This window comes from Babylonia areolata, chromosome 18 (assembly GCF_041734735.1).
Source record: "Babylonia areolata isolate BAREFJ2019XMU chromosome 18, ASM4173473v1, whole genome shotgun sequence".
In the NCBI taxonomy this organism is placed as follows: Eukaryota; Metazoa; Mollusca; class Gastropoda; order Neogastropoda; family Buccinidae; genus Babylonia; species Babylonia areolata.
In genome coordinates this window covers 31,249,493-31,264,329 of record NC_134893.1, presented here as the reverse complement: position 1 = coordinate 31,264,329, position 14,837 = coordinate 31,249,493, and the positions used below count along the sequence as shown (strand labels likewise).

At 43.9% G+C, this 14,837-nt stretch overlaps 1 protein-coding gene across 4 annotated transcripts in view; it reads right to left on the bottom strand.

Moving 5' to 3' along the window:
• The window catches only part of LOC143292657 (netrin receptor UNC5C-like), a 137,763-nt gene that overhangs the window by 31,094 nt on the left and 91,832 nt on the right, over positions 1-14,837 (bottom strand). For all 4 annotated transcript variants that reach the window (XM_076603150.1, XM_076603154.1, XM_076603151.1 and 1 more), the window contains one exon: positions 7,269-8,141. In XM_076603150.1, coding sequence (XP_076459265.1) covers positions 7,269-8,141 — 873 coding nt within the window. The remainder of the gene's footprint in view (positions 1-7,268; positions 8,142-14,837) is intronic.

Sequence of the window (14,837 nt, the reverse complement as noted above, 5' to 3'; positions counted from 1 at the left end):
TTAGCCAGCCTTCGACTTGCACAACAAAGCACTCCAGGAGGCAAGCTCCCCACATCATCACACATTTTCTGCATCTTGGCCTAATTGAGAAGACCTGTGGACTGTTGCCTGGGGGTGGGGTTGTTGTGGTGGTGGTGGAGGAGTTCACCCGAGGCGCTGCACTGTGTGAGTACGAACGAACGTGCTTTGATCCAAGTGCGTTTAGCACGTGCTGTGCATCGAAAACTCACAAACACTTGAAACAGGATGACTCTTTCTCGTACGGAATGAGGAGGGAAGAGTTCGGAGGGGATGGGGACAGGAGTGAAAAGGAGAGAGGTGGGTAGGTGGCGAGGAATAAAACAAAATATACATTTGCGGTGCTCATATCGCTCAGAGAAGCGAGTGGATATTTCCATGTAATTTCCCCCCAATTCTAAACACGAAGAAAGAAAAGAAACTGTGTTGTCTCCAAGGGGCAAGTCATTAACCTTAGGGTTAACTCCTTTCAGGATGAGAGAGGGAGGGGAGAGACAGACAGACAGACAAACAGACACAGACAGAGAGACATGAGAGTTTTGAAGAAGAAAGCCCCACACAGACACCGAGTTAAAAAATACATCAATCAAAAATACAACGTTCAAACAAATAAAAAAGCAGCAAAAACAGCTGGTGTCATATTCATCATTATTAATCATATCACACAGATCCCATTACGCAATCTACTTTTTATACCTCTTTAATCATGCATGACCAGGACGTTATTTGTTTAAATGTCGAATTTTATCCACATGAGAAAATGAGGAAACTTGTCCCTCTACAGAAAAAGAGTATGAGACAGCGAAACAGAGAGAGATCGACAGACACAGACAGGCAGTGTGTGTGTGTGTGTGTGTGTGTGTGTGTGTGTGTGTCTGTGTGTGTGTCACCGAACAAAGGTTTACATAGTGAGGAAGGGCGGGAAAGAAATGAGGTTGTGTCTCTCTGCTGCCAGTGGAAGGAAAGAGCATTTGCTTTTTCCGAAGGTCTTATGAATGATCACGCCATGGTGTACAGCCTTGGGTGTGTCAATGCTGCCAGAACCCTTCAGGAAATTTCATTAACTGAATAAGAATAACGCTCTCCAAGGACGGTATCTACATTTTTTCTTGTATTTAATTTTGGAATGAGACAAATCTGCTGTCCAAGTTCATTTATGAATCTGTTTTTTTTTAAAAAAAGGGGGAAAAATCAATTACCTATCGTTGTTAAAAATATCCCAGCAAGACTCGCAGACTATTTTCGGTGACCTGAAACAAATAATACACGTCTTTCGGAGCCAGACAAAGAAGAATGTTCATACGGCTTGTCTGTCTCTTTTGCTCTCCACCCAACCCTCCTTCCCATTCTCTTTCTCCCTCTTCCCCAACGCCCACCCCAGCCAAAAAGTATTTCCGACCAGATCCAGAAACACACGGGATCTCCGTTTTTGTCTCTGACTCAACAAACAAACCAGACGATCGGGTTCCACAAGCAGTCTGGGAACTAGATGCAGAGCTGATTTGACACGAAACAAGCGCCACTGAGTAAAACGGTCAACCCATACCATCTTCATTTCTCGATGATACAAACTTGCTGAACTTTGCAAATACGACCACCGGACAGAATGTCGGTGATAATGCATCGTTTCGGTATTGCGGGAACTTCGACTCCCCATCGACAAGACGAATGCTGACTTGGTTTTCATTTTGTTACCACCAGCCCACAACCCCCTCCGGCCTTGCTTCTTTGTCTTTAGTTTCTAGAAAAACGTGTTTTAAAACAACACAGTGCTGTGATGTTGTAGTTTAAAGCGTAAGCTTTGAGTTTCGCGGAAAAAAAAAAAAAAAAAAAAAAATCAGATTTCCCGACTCAGCCAAGCGCAATGAAAGGAAGAAACCAACTTGACGCGGAGTCTGTTCCTGCCATTCTCGCCAGAGATGGTGCTGATAGCTGCTTGGGAATGACTGGAACAGCCTCCGCGATGACACTTCTATACTTCTTTTAACTTTTCATAACAAACACAATCTTGTTTCGTGAAACAACCGAAAATACCTGAACATCATTTTTCTCTGGATCGCAGGAAAATGGAAAAGCCAAATTTCGCTTGTTTCAAACTCGTTATTCAGTATACGGTTAATAGATTATCATGTGAGTAACCACGGAACAACAGTTGAACTATCCATAACAAACGATTAATTACAGAACATTTTTCTCTGGATCGCAGGAAAACGGAAAAGCCAAATTTCGCTTGTTTCAAACTCGTTATTCAGTATACCGTTATTAGATTATCAGGAGAGTAACCACGGAACAACAGCTGAACTATCCATAACAAACGATTAATTACAGAACAGCCTTGACATCTTCCACACAAAAGCAACATGTGATTAGTCACGTGTTTCCATTGTTGTTTCGGACACCATTGCTAATTGCCATTCACAGCAGATTATATGGCACACAAATGAATAATATTTTGTCCGTAAATTATAAACTCGCACAGTCTGGAGTTTACTTAGCCTACAAAGCACTTCCTGCTTCATACCCCTCTTCCTCCCTCACCGTCTATATCCCTTACTTACATACACACACACACACACACACACACACACACACACACTTTTTTTTCTTTTTTTTTTTTTTTCTTTTTTTTAACTCTCTGCTTATCTTACGACACGCAACGGTGTATTATCTACAGGACCTAATTTTCCAAAGTCTGCGAAAACCGTCAGCACTGGGGGATGACAGACGGGAAGTGCGTGGGAAGAGGAACCACTGCCTTTTCCTCACCCCGCACCTCTCCGTCGGGTAATTTATACCCACGCACCTCCACAAGTATTGAACCATGACAAAAAGGGTTCAGGTGTGTCAAGACCTGGAGTCAAGGTAGCTTCAGGCCATCGGCACAGCTTTGTTAAATCAAAGAGGAGGGGGGGGGGGGAGAGAGAGAGAGAGAGAGTGGGAGAGAGTGAGTCTGTGTGTGTGTGTGTGTGTGTGTGTGTGGCGAGAGAGAAAGAGAGAGAGAGTGTGTGTGTGTGTGTGTGTGTGTGTGAGACAGAGAGAAAGAGAGAGAGACAGACAGACAGACAGTGGGTGAGTGAGAGAAACAGAGTGATAAAATCAGAGACAGACAGAGACACATAAAGATAAATGGAAAAAGAAGACGGGATGAGACAAAATCTTTTTTGAACGAAGGTAACAGGCAAGTATGTACATGTCATTTTAGATCGAATCATCTGCCTGTAGAGGCACTGAAACAAGAGAAGAGAGAAAGAGAGAGCGTACTAAGCTCACAAATCGATCAATTTAAGTTCAGCATGCATGTCGTTGATTTGAACTGGTGCCACTTCTGCCGGCAAATATTCTCTAGTTGGTGAAGAGACAGGTATAAAATGTCCCGAGCAAACCAGCAGCGAGTTGGTTTGCTTTATGTCGATTTGTGATCGATGCAATCGGGTCAACACAATTACCATTGTAAATGTTGGATGAAATTTGAACTAAGTTCGATCCGTTTTGTCTCTTCTCTGTTCTGAAGCTCGTTTGAGTGTTGTTGGGAAAGGTAGCGACAGGGTGGTGAGTAGAGAGACAGAGACAGAGAGTGTGTGCGGAGCGCGCTCTCGGTTGCACGTGTACGTATGTGTCTGGTTTTTGGTGTGTGTTTTTTTTTTAAATCCCGCGTACACAGATCCAATGTAAACGAAAACTAATCAAACTTTAAAAAAAATTTTTTTGGTCAAAATCGTTGTGCAGTGATCACTAAGGTACAGGGAAACCGCTCTATCATTTGAGCATATTTCTAGATCTGAAAATAATCCTTTGACATCGATCGGCGTGACATGAAGCGGTAACATAAAACGTTTCCAAACGCCGACTTCCCTGACCCGATGTACAGCATGTCATCAAAAGGAACCTTTTGTCTGTAAACAACAAAATGCGAGTGGGCGTTTGAAGAGGACTGGGGAGGATAATGCGTGACAATCTTGTCGGAAACAATCCTCTGCAAAGCCACATGGTCTCTCTTGACTAAACAGAGGGACTGAATTGGAAAGACAGGAGAGAGGTCTGGAGACTAACGAAAACTCTCTTCAAGTTCAGACACATGGAAAGACACACAGCCTTGTGAAAGATGTAAACGTGCAGAGCTGAACTGTACAGAGAGCACTTTGATTGGGATCCGATTTGAGAACTAAAAAGCCTATGGGTCAGTTTAGATAAGATAAGAATAACTTTATTATCTCCAACTTGAGAAATTTTGTAGGTGGATTATCACAACATTGACAAGTAAACAACATGGGGATCATAACTGTAAAAGTCAACAACAGCTTTTACGAATATAACGGACACAAATGTAAAAAATATCACATACACCGTTTCATACATACATCCACACATTGCAGGTAATAACTAGTATTCTTAATATAAAAAAAGAAAACTTAAGAAACATTATTTTGAATATAACTGTAAGCATAGCCTACTATATTGCACATTGATTATAATATAATGCTTGAAGATATAATTCAGTCAAAAAATTCACGTGTACTGACTTTAGTTCATGATATCATCGTCAAAATGGCGGCTTAAATGCTTGTGATTCATTCTCTGAAACTATCTCACTGAGTGGTAACATTTGGAATGGAGGCTGTAAACCAAGGGGCAAAACCCATCCACTCCAGTGAGGGTTACCGATGAGCATTCACGAAGCTCAGCGCTGGAAACTATTGCAAATATGCACGGCTGATTTACTGAGCGGTGAATGCAAATGCTGAACCCGTTTCTCCAACAACACATGCACAATGATAAGAACAACTGATATGTTTATATCAACAAGAACTAAGTAATGTTACTCTTGGCGAGACAGGCGAATAATGCAAACCTTTGCTGTTTGTGCTACCCATCCAAAGCATGCAAGCAAATAAGGGACACACATACAGAAATAAACTGAGCGACTCTTTAAAAACATTTCCAAGCCCATATGTATACTTTCATTGGATATAATTAGAGACAGAATAACGGCGGAAGAAACGTGAAACAGAAATAGCACTTCCTCAAGGCCCCTTAGTCTAAAATATGCCAAACACATACAGAATACTTTTCTCCAATCTTCAGACATACATAGCAGACATACATTGTTCACCCTCACTTTGGTTTTAGAAATACAACATTCTCAATCCTTTTTTTTTCATAATTGTAGTAATACATGCTTTATTTTGAAGACTCTAACTGAGGAATATAGCACGCATATCCTACACGTGCGCTTCTCTCAAATAACTGCAAGACAACGAATACAGATTGGAGGTTCAGATAATAAAACGAATTTTCTTTTAAATCACTGTGCTTGTTCTCATGAAAGCATCAAAATTATTTAATGATTTTCACTAGCGTCCTTCACGAATGTCATTGTCCTGCGGTACTGAAATGAGCATAACTTTATTTGTGCTTCTGTATCACAAGAACTGGGGAAGCAGCTTATATGTCTTTGCTATTTTGTTACCGTAAAATAGTTTTCTTTTCTGAGCTGAGCGCCGAGGCAAAATTTCGGGATAGTTTTGCACTATGCACCAGTCATCAGCAATCGTTAACACCCAGCCATGCGCACCAAGCAATTTCAATAAAGCAGCGTTTGAAGTGCGGTGTGAACTGTGGGCACAGAGATAAGAATATTACTTGTGGGGCTTCTGTCTGCCTGAGTGGTGCTGAGTGTATATTATCTTTTATGTGGTGTGCTGTAATTGTGATGGTGTGCGCGCATGTTTCTGCCCGTGCGAGAGAGAGGGTTAGAGAGAGAGACAGAGAGTGAGAGAGACAGACAGAAATACAGACACAACGTGTGTGTGTGTGTGTGTGTGTGTGTGTGTGTGTGTGTGTGTGTGTGTGTGTGAGAGAGAGAGAGAGAGAGAGAGAGAGAGAAAGTTGTTGAAGCCAGTCTCATCATCCTCTATGTGTTCGCACCACGCAGAAGTACTCGCTTCGTTTGGAACTGAAAATCCGGGTTTTAGTTATTATTCATTCATTTATGTACGCTTATCGTTGACTTCATCAAGTTTTTGCGCCTTATACATATTATTATTATTAGTAGTAGTTCTTTTTTTATGTATTTTATCTATTATTTATTCACCCCCCTTTTTTTCTCAAGGCCTGACTGAGCGCGTTGGGTTACGCTGCTGGTCAGGCATCTGCTTGGCAGATGTGGTGTAGCGTATATGGATTTGTCCGAACGCAGTGACGCCTCCTTGAGCTACTGATACTGAGTGAATGAGAGAGAGAGAGAGAGAGAGAGAGAGAAGGGAATTTTCTATTTTAACTGTCTTCGAAGCAGACAATAAAGTCTTCGAATTTCAATTGAACTGATGAGAGAGACAGAGACAGTGCAGAGACAGAAAGGGACAATCACACACACACACACACACACACACACACACACACACACTGGAGAACATCCGCGGAGTTCGGGTGCGTGTCTTGTGTGCGGCGAAAGTTCACACGCATGTTGAGCGCAGAGCCAAGTGCTAATGAGTTCCTTTGATATTGGATGACCGAAGAAAAAAACCTCCGACTTTAACCTTTACCGAGCAACGAGTGATCTCGATGCACGGAATTCAACGCACCCGGGTCTCCGAAGATCTGAGAGAGAGTGGGCTGTGCTTGGTAGAGAAATGCACTATTTCCTTCTTCCCGTCTTCCCTTTGGAAGGAAAAAAAAAACCCAAAACGAAAAGAAATGTGATGTCAGGCATAGCGAGAGGCGAGGCAGAAAAGTAAGTTTCCAGAAGATAATTCACGGGTTGGTGGGTGAGAGGATTGGGTGACATGATTCATATCCTGTCTATGATCGGAAAATGCGGCCGAACCTCGCTTGTTTGAACGTGATTCATTGCTATGCGTAGATCATTGTTTGTGTGTGTGTGTGTGTGTGTGTGTGTGTGTGTGTGTGTGTGTGTGTGTGTGTGTGTGTGTGTGTGTGCGTGTGCTGTCCCTCTGTGTCTGTGTGTGTAAGTAGGATCGCGCAAATACACGCACAGACACTGGTGTCTCACACAGGCTATACATTGGACTACATTTACATTCATCACGAATAAGAGACTGAGAAAAAGATACATATGTATACGATGCAGAGAAAGAGACACAGAGACATAAGATACAGAGGCAGATAAGCGCGCAACACATACACACACCAAACATGATACATGCAACACAAAGAACACACATTCTAACCCCACCCCACCCCCACACCACCGACACACACACACACACACACACACACACACACACACTGACCAGACTCCGGCAATATCAGACGCCCCCCGGTGTGGTCGAAGGAGCTCCAGGTGAACGCCTCAGTGTCCATGTTGCTGGGCAACTGCACGGACACCAGCGACTGGCGGCTGTCCTGCACACTGTCCGAGCACCCGGACCCGACAGCCCAGCTGTTCGGGCCCCAGCTGTCCTTATAGATGAACTTCTCCAAGTAAGAATCCAGATCGGCGTTGCCGCCAGGCTGCTGGTCTCTGGAGGAAGAGCACAAGTAGTTGTTCGCGCGGACTTCGCTGTCGGGTAACCTCCGAGCAGAGGCGGCGGAAGGGGGGGACAGACAGCGCTCCCCTCCGGCCATCATGTAACACGAAGGTCCGCCCCCCATGTAGTTACACTGCGATCCCCCGCCACCACCGCCCTCGCTGTAGCATTGCGAGTCCACCTCCGTGTAACACTGGGAGTCTTCCCCAAGCGAACACTGCGACGCCTCCTCCACAAACACGGCTCCGGGCTTGGCCGTGTCGTAAGGGTTGTTGGCCCCTCCGCCGCTCCTGCTCCCGGGCCGCTCTCCACCACCTCCGGCGGACGAGGTCCCGCTGCCTAAATGGGCGTTGGGCACGCTGTACAGATGGTCCGACTCCACTCCCGAGCTGTAGAAGGGGTCTGGGGGCAAGGGGGAGGGGCTGCGGTCGAAGAGAGGCACCCTGCCCTGAGCGTCCACCACCCCCGCTGCAGACCTGGCGCTGAGGCTGTTGTCGCTGGTGCTGGTGTTGGTGTGGTGAAAGCTGGGGCCGCCGTGGTTGTGGGAGGGGTTGTAACGATGTTGTTGTTGCTGTTGTTGTTGTTGAAGGTGCTGGAGAGACGTTTGGGTAACGTCCGGTTGCATGGACATCACGTCTGTTGGAAGATATATAAGCTTTGTTTAAAAAACGTCATCAGCTAAGTGTTTAGCAAGAAATTAATACCGTTTGGGTTTTTTTCTTTAACTTTTTTTTTCCCAAAGGCATGTATACAATATTCAGCAAACAGTAAATGTTGTTCTTTAGAACAAAGGCATTATGTGATTCGAACATCCACGAAAACGGAGTATGGCTGCCTATATGGCGGTCATGCACCTAAAATAAAAGCTCACTGCTACATGTATAAGAGTGAACGTGAGAGATGCAGCCAATGAACGAAGAAGAAAAAAAAGATTGAAGCATAACATGTGCTTTAAACAAGGAATAATACTATGGCTCTTCATAGGACAAACATATATATCATTCCATCCATTGCTGCTTGCGCTATAGACCCATCAAGTAGCTTGCAAGTGAACTAGGGCTGCAGAGAAATAAATCCAGCCATACGTTTTATTTGACATGAACATACAGCAACGATGCGGCAAAAAATGTGATTCACAAACAGAAATCCTTCAAGACTGAACAAGACCCTGTCGCCCCCATTATGCAACACACAGAACAGAGAAGAGGACGAAACAAATACTGACCTCAGTGATTCAATAAATGTTTGTACTCTTGATATGACTAATACACATAATTCACCCCTTTTGCTACTTGCCCCAATCATCAGCACGCACACAGATAAATAAATAATAATAAATGCACCCAAACAGTGATCAAATTCGTGCACGCACGGATACACAGACGCCACAGAGCCTATCAGGACACAAAGATGTGGAGGGCAAGGGAGAGAGAGACAGAGACAGAGACAAACAGACAGACAGACACAGAGAGACAGACAGACACAGAGAGAGAGAAAGAGAGACAGAGACAGAGACACAGAGAGAAAGAGACAGACAGAGAGAGACAGAGGCAGACAGAGGCAGACAGACACAGACACAGGCACAGAGAGAAAGGGAGAGAGAGAGAGAAAGGGAAAGAGAGAGAAAGAGACAGAGAGAGAAAGAGAGAGAGAGAGAGAGAGAGAGAGAGAGAGAGAGAGGAGTGGCGCCGCGGAGCTGGTGTTAAAAAAATCGACAGTGGGTACAGATGGACGAGAAAACATAATGAAACTGAAAATCGACCATCAGACGTTGCCCGTCTATTATTCACCAATTTCGTTCTAACAGTTTGATTTCTTTTGGGGGAGTGGGGGTGGGGGATTTACACAGTGCCACATTTACACAGGAAAACGATACACAGTGTCACATTTACACAGGAAAACGACATACAGTGCCACATGTACACGGAAATTATATCCAGAGGCATATCTATATAGTAAAAACAATGGTATCGCTGACACCGCCTGGTACCAAAACTGTACAAAGCCGACTGTTTGTTTTTAAGGAGAAAAAAATGTCTTGCTGTGTTACTTAATAATAAACTCTGCATTGACTGACTCGTTCTTTAGACTAATAATCACGACGAATGCTGTGGTTTTCCAGCAGTGTGATGGGAGTCAAAGACGAACGCAAACATTTCGAAGACATTTACCCCTCATCCACCCCAAACTCCCAACCCCACAACCCGCATCCCCCCCCCCACCCGATCACCCTTCCCACCCCCCACCAAGAAAAAGAAAAGAAATAAATAAAATAAAACCAAACTAAACAACCAAACCAAGCCCCAAACACAGGAAGAGAAAAGATTTTTTTTAAATGACAGAAGGATATAAACGATATAAAAGGAAAAGAAAGGAAAAGGTGGACCGAGCACATACCAAAAGAAAAAAAAGGAAAAACAAAAAAATCGTAAAAGAAAGAAAGAAAATCAAAGCAAGGAAACACAAAACAACAACAAAAGCAAGGTAAAATTACAATACAGGAAAATATAGTTTCGGACTGTAATCTGTTTCGATCCTTTACGATGTTCGTTTCAAAGTCATTAATTATTTCGAACACGCTGTAAAAACAACAACAACAAAAACAACCTAAAAAGCAATGAGTAGGAGCCTGTATGTCTTGCCCATAATCTTTTTCTCTTGAATCAATCCACTCTTTTCTGCACCCCCATACCCTCTCTCTGTCACGGCCACCACCCCTCCCAGCAAAGGGGAGTTAATGACTAACTATCCTTTCGCTTCTCGATGTCTTTTACAGACCCGGCCTCTTCTCCTCTTTCTATACTGGTACCTGCAATGTATCAGTTTTGTTTTCTTTTTCAATCTCTCCATTTTCTGCTAACGATCTTTTATTCGTTTTTTTGTTTGTTTTGTTTTTGGTTTTTGGTTTTTTGTTGGTTTTTTTTCATCTCGCTGGCTCTCTCTGACATTTGATCAGTGTTACCAGGAAAATATTACACCCAAGAGGTTTGCACAGCGTCTGCTTTCTCATTAACGTCTCCCTCACAAGTGGAGAATGTTTCAGATCGAGCGGAGATGGATAACGCGTGAGCGTGTGTGCGTACGTGCGAAATTGGTGTGTGTGTGTGTGTGTGTGTGTGTGTGTGTGTGTGTGTGTGTGTGTGTGTGTGTGTGTATGTGTATGTGTGTGTGTGTGTGTGTGTGTGTGTGTGTGTTACGCGAGTGCGAGCACAAGCGCGCGCGTGTGTGTGTTGCCTGCAACATTCGGCCGCGCACTGACATACTAAATTTCTTGTCTGTGATATTCGAATGTATGTAATTATATTCATGCTTTAGGTTTTAAATGCAGATAATAAAATGAACATAGCAAATTCTTGTTTTTGATATTCGAATGTACATGATTGTATTCATGTTTTATAATCAAAAGCAGAAATTAAACTCTCCTGATAAAGGCACAAGCACGGGTATGTGTGATGCAAGCGTGCTTGAGAAAGCTTTCTTTTTTGTTACTGTCAAGGAACTGTATGTTCATTAATTTTCATCATCTGTCGCTGTAATCCCAATGCTATAAAGCTTTTAATTCATGCATTTAAAAGATTTTGAATTAAGCCAATGGATTCATATGCTAATAAACAAGAGAAAAGGTTTAATTTTGTTGATTAAATTATTCCGGTTGTTTTCGTTTCCTCTCATTTTCCCCCTTCAATGGTTTTATCAATTCGGGATGAATTCTATTTCAATTTTTGTTTTAATCATTAACATCAGGATAGTCATCCTTGGTGCTTGGGGAAGGGGACAGGGGAGAATGTGTTTCTGAATGTTACGGAAGACTGTGAAGCCAGTAATTTCATGAAATCTCTGAAAGGTTGGGGTTTTTTTTTAATGGCATTTCAAATAAATCATTTATCAAGACCATGCAGCTTTTTTCAATGTGTGTGAATGCATATAAATCTGCTACTTTTTGTGGGAATGGTGGCCGAGGTTATAATTCATATATTTTCGGGTTGAAACAACAACAACACACGTGTAAGTAAGCCCATGTGAACTGAAATGGACTCGGCTGGAACTTCAGAACTTATCTTGGACGCCGAACGTCATGAGTTTCAGTTTCAGTTTCAGTTTCACTTTCTCAAGGAGGCGTCACTGCGTTCGGACAAATCCATACACGCTACACCACATCTGTTGAGCAGATGCCTGACCAGCAGCATAACCCAACGCGCTTAGTCAGGCCTTGAGTGCATGCTTACATATTTGTGTACCTATGAAAGGGGATTTCATTTTACGTAATTTCGCCAGAGGACAACACTCTCGTTGCCATGGGTTCTTTTTCAGTGCGCCAAGTGCGTGCTGCACACGGGACCTCGGTTTATCGTCTCATCCGAAAGACTAGACGCTCAGTTTGATTTTCCAGTCAAACTTAGGAGAAAGGGCGAGAGCGGGAATCGAACCCACACCCTCACGGACTCTCTGTATTGGCAGCTGAGCGTCTTAACCATTCTGCCACCTTCCTCCTCTCGTCATGAACATGTGTATGGCTTTCTGTAGGCTTTAATCAGCGGTTCTGTCTCCTTCCCCAGTTCCTCCTCATCCACCCACGCCACTCCCACCCTCCACCTTCCCTCCCCTTTTACCTCCAGCACGTTATCTTCCTTCTTTCACTCTGTTCACCTGCCCGAAGAAATAGGAAACCATAATGGCCTTTTCCTCCGTAATGAACCCGTGCAATGACCTGCCTACAATGAGAACACTTCAAGTAATGATTTAATGAATCGGGGATAGGCGGGGTGGGGGTGGCGGGGGTATAATATAGGATTAAAATAAAGAAAGAGAACTTTCAGTATAATTTACGTGGAGGATTGAAATACGGGTAGAAGTTTCAAGATAATCTATATGGGGGATTGAAATTAAGAAAGAGAAATTCCGAGACAATTTACCAGGGGATTAAGCTGAATAAAGAAAAGTTTCAAGATAATGCACTTGGGAACAGTTGTGAGATTTATTGATGAAGCTGAAATCCAATAATGCCGATATAGAGCAGCACTGACAACATGAGGAAAAAAGAAACACCCACAGACATTACCCGGTAATCTGTGTTTAAGGGCAGCACAAAAATGTGTGTGTGTGTGTGTGTGTGTGTGTGTGTGTGTGTGTGTGTAACAGAAAGAGACAATGAGAATGCAGACAGACACTGACTGGAACAGACAGAGATCGAGAAACGGAAAGACGTGAAACTTTTTTTTTTTTATTTTTTTAACCGGTGTTGCGTAACCCCGTTCTCCCTCCACCTAATTCAGTAAAAAGTTCTACCCTCTCCTTCAGTTCTTCCCCCACGGTAGTTTTCGGGATTGCTGGAATAATCTCATGAGGAAATCTCGATCGAAAATTAGGCTGCCCGAGTTCATTTCAGGATATCCCTAGAACAATTACTTGTTGTTATTGTTGTTGTTTTGCTTGTGTGTGTGTGTGTGTGTGTGTGTGTGTGTGTGTGTGTGTGGCGATTTCCAGGGAAACTGAGCATCCTGACTTATTCAGATGCTTGTAAGAAAAATGGAAACTTTTTTCAAATGGAGAGGAACGGGAGTGAGGGGGTGAGGGGGGGGGGGGGGAGGCGGCGGTGAAAGTAAATGTAGGTCACATACAATTCCAGAAATAGCTCGCGTTGCAGGCGACAAGGCAAAAATGTTTCGCGCGTTGAAAGTGACGATCTGACGCCACTTGCGCAGTGGAACCATGGCTGTCTGGCGTCTTGGCGCCAGTGACGACGGGGGGGAGGGGGTGCCGGGGGTGGGGGTGGGGGATAGCCGGTGAAGGTTACACAACTGAAAATATGTTTTCTGTTTCTCCTCATGAGCCATTAATCTCCGAGTAAAATTATATTATGTTGTCGGTATAACTCTTAGCTGACAACTGAGGGGTCGCATTCAGACGGCAATAAGTTAAATCCCCTGGCGCCTGAAACAAGAACTTACACTCTTGCTGAGATGGCTGAAGCCCAGTGATACAGTTAGATACAGGACTGAACCATTTGTAGGTTAGGTGTGTTAAGTCGGCCATCTCACGGAAGTGGGTGTGGACTGACAGCTTGAATATAGCTTACGAAAACAGGACAGATGACCATTTCTTCATCATCAACTGAATTCCCATCAATCGAGTCCAAGAGTCTGACTGACAGTAAAGGAGCCAATGTTTTCCTGCTTGGGTCTATTGGAGTCTATAGGGTTCTGACCAGGGAACCTAGAAAGAATTTTTTCTTGCTTTGAAAGTCATTGTCGGAACTGATTAATCAGGGAAACTCAGAATCGGGAAACTTAGACAAAGCGTTATTAGTAAACGGGTTTAGCTGGTCTGAGGCCAGATATTACACCCGATTAATGAATTGATGTCTTTTAAAATTGGATCGCGTTTAAGTTAGGTCAAACCTTACTGCCCATCCTGCCTTTTTCTTGTCGTTGTTGTGCAAATTACGGCATTAAAAGCATCGGTTAATTTCAGTGATCCCTGCTTCGATTCTGTTAATTTACAATGTACTTATCTGTTTCCTGCGCTTTTACGATGCTCGCCAGGGAAAAGTCAGCTCCACAGTTACTGCTAAGGTTGTCATACAACTTCTCTATGTTCACAGTGATGTTCGATGTTTTCTGCCAGCGGGTAAAAATCTTTCCCCCCAGCTGCCCGCGACCCATGCATACGAGAGAAATGGGCGGATGATAAGCACTAGTGATTCCTGATATTTTTCGTCCAGATTTATGAGGAAGGTGGAGCCACTCCGGGACCTGAATATTGAAGATATCTACTGTCATAAAAATCGTATTTCAAAATAAACGCTATTCATTGCAGTGCAAAGTCAGATCGTTTTGCATCACATTTCCGAAGCATATCCATTTATGCCAAGAAGACGGGGGAAAACAATATCAGGAGGGTCCAAAGCTCAGCCTGTTTCCACCGCAGGCTAACGTGCAGTCTGTGCAGTGTGATACGAGGGAACGGTCGGACGAAGATGGGAGGGGGGCGCGGGGGGTGGGGGTGGGGTGTAAACCTCATTTCGGTAATGGACAACCTGCTCGGGCGAGGGTCACAATGCTTGGACGACCCCCACCAGCTCATTCATTTCGCCTTATCCATTGCCTGCATGGCTGCCTCTCAACGGTCTGTCAACGGTCTTTCGCAACAAGATTAATGGGGGGCCTGAGGTCGGGCCCCCTGTTGTGGTCGAGGCGTTGGCTGCTGCAGCCTCGTCTGTGCACGCTGGGAGCATTACTGGAAAGCGATCAGCTCTGAGGGGTGACTTTTTTGTTGTTGTTGTCGTTCTTTGTCGCTCCCCCTATCTCCTTTTTTTCATTTTCATCTTTTTTT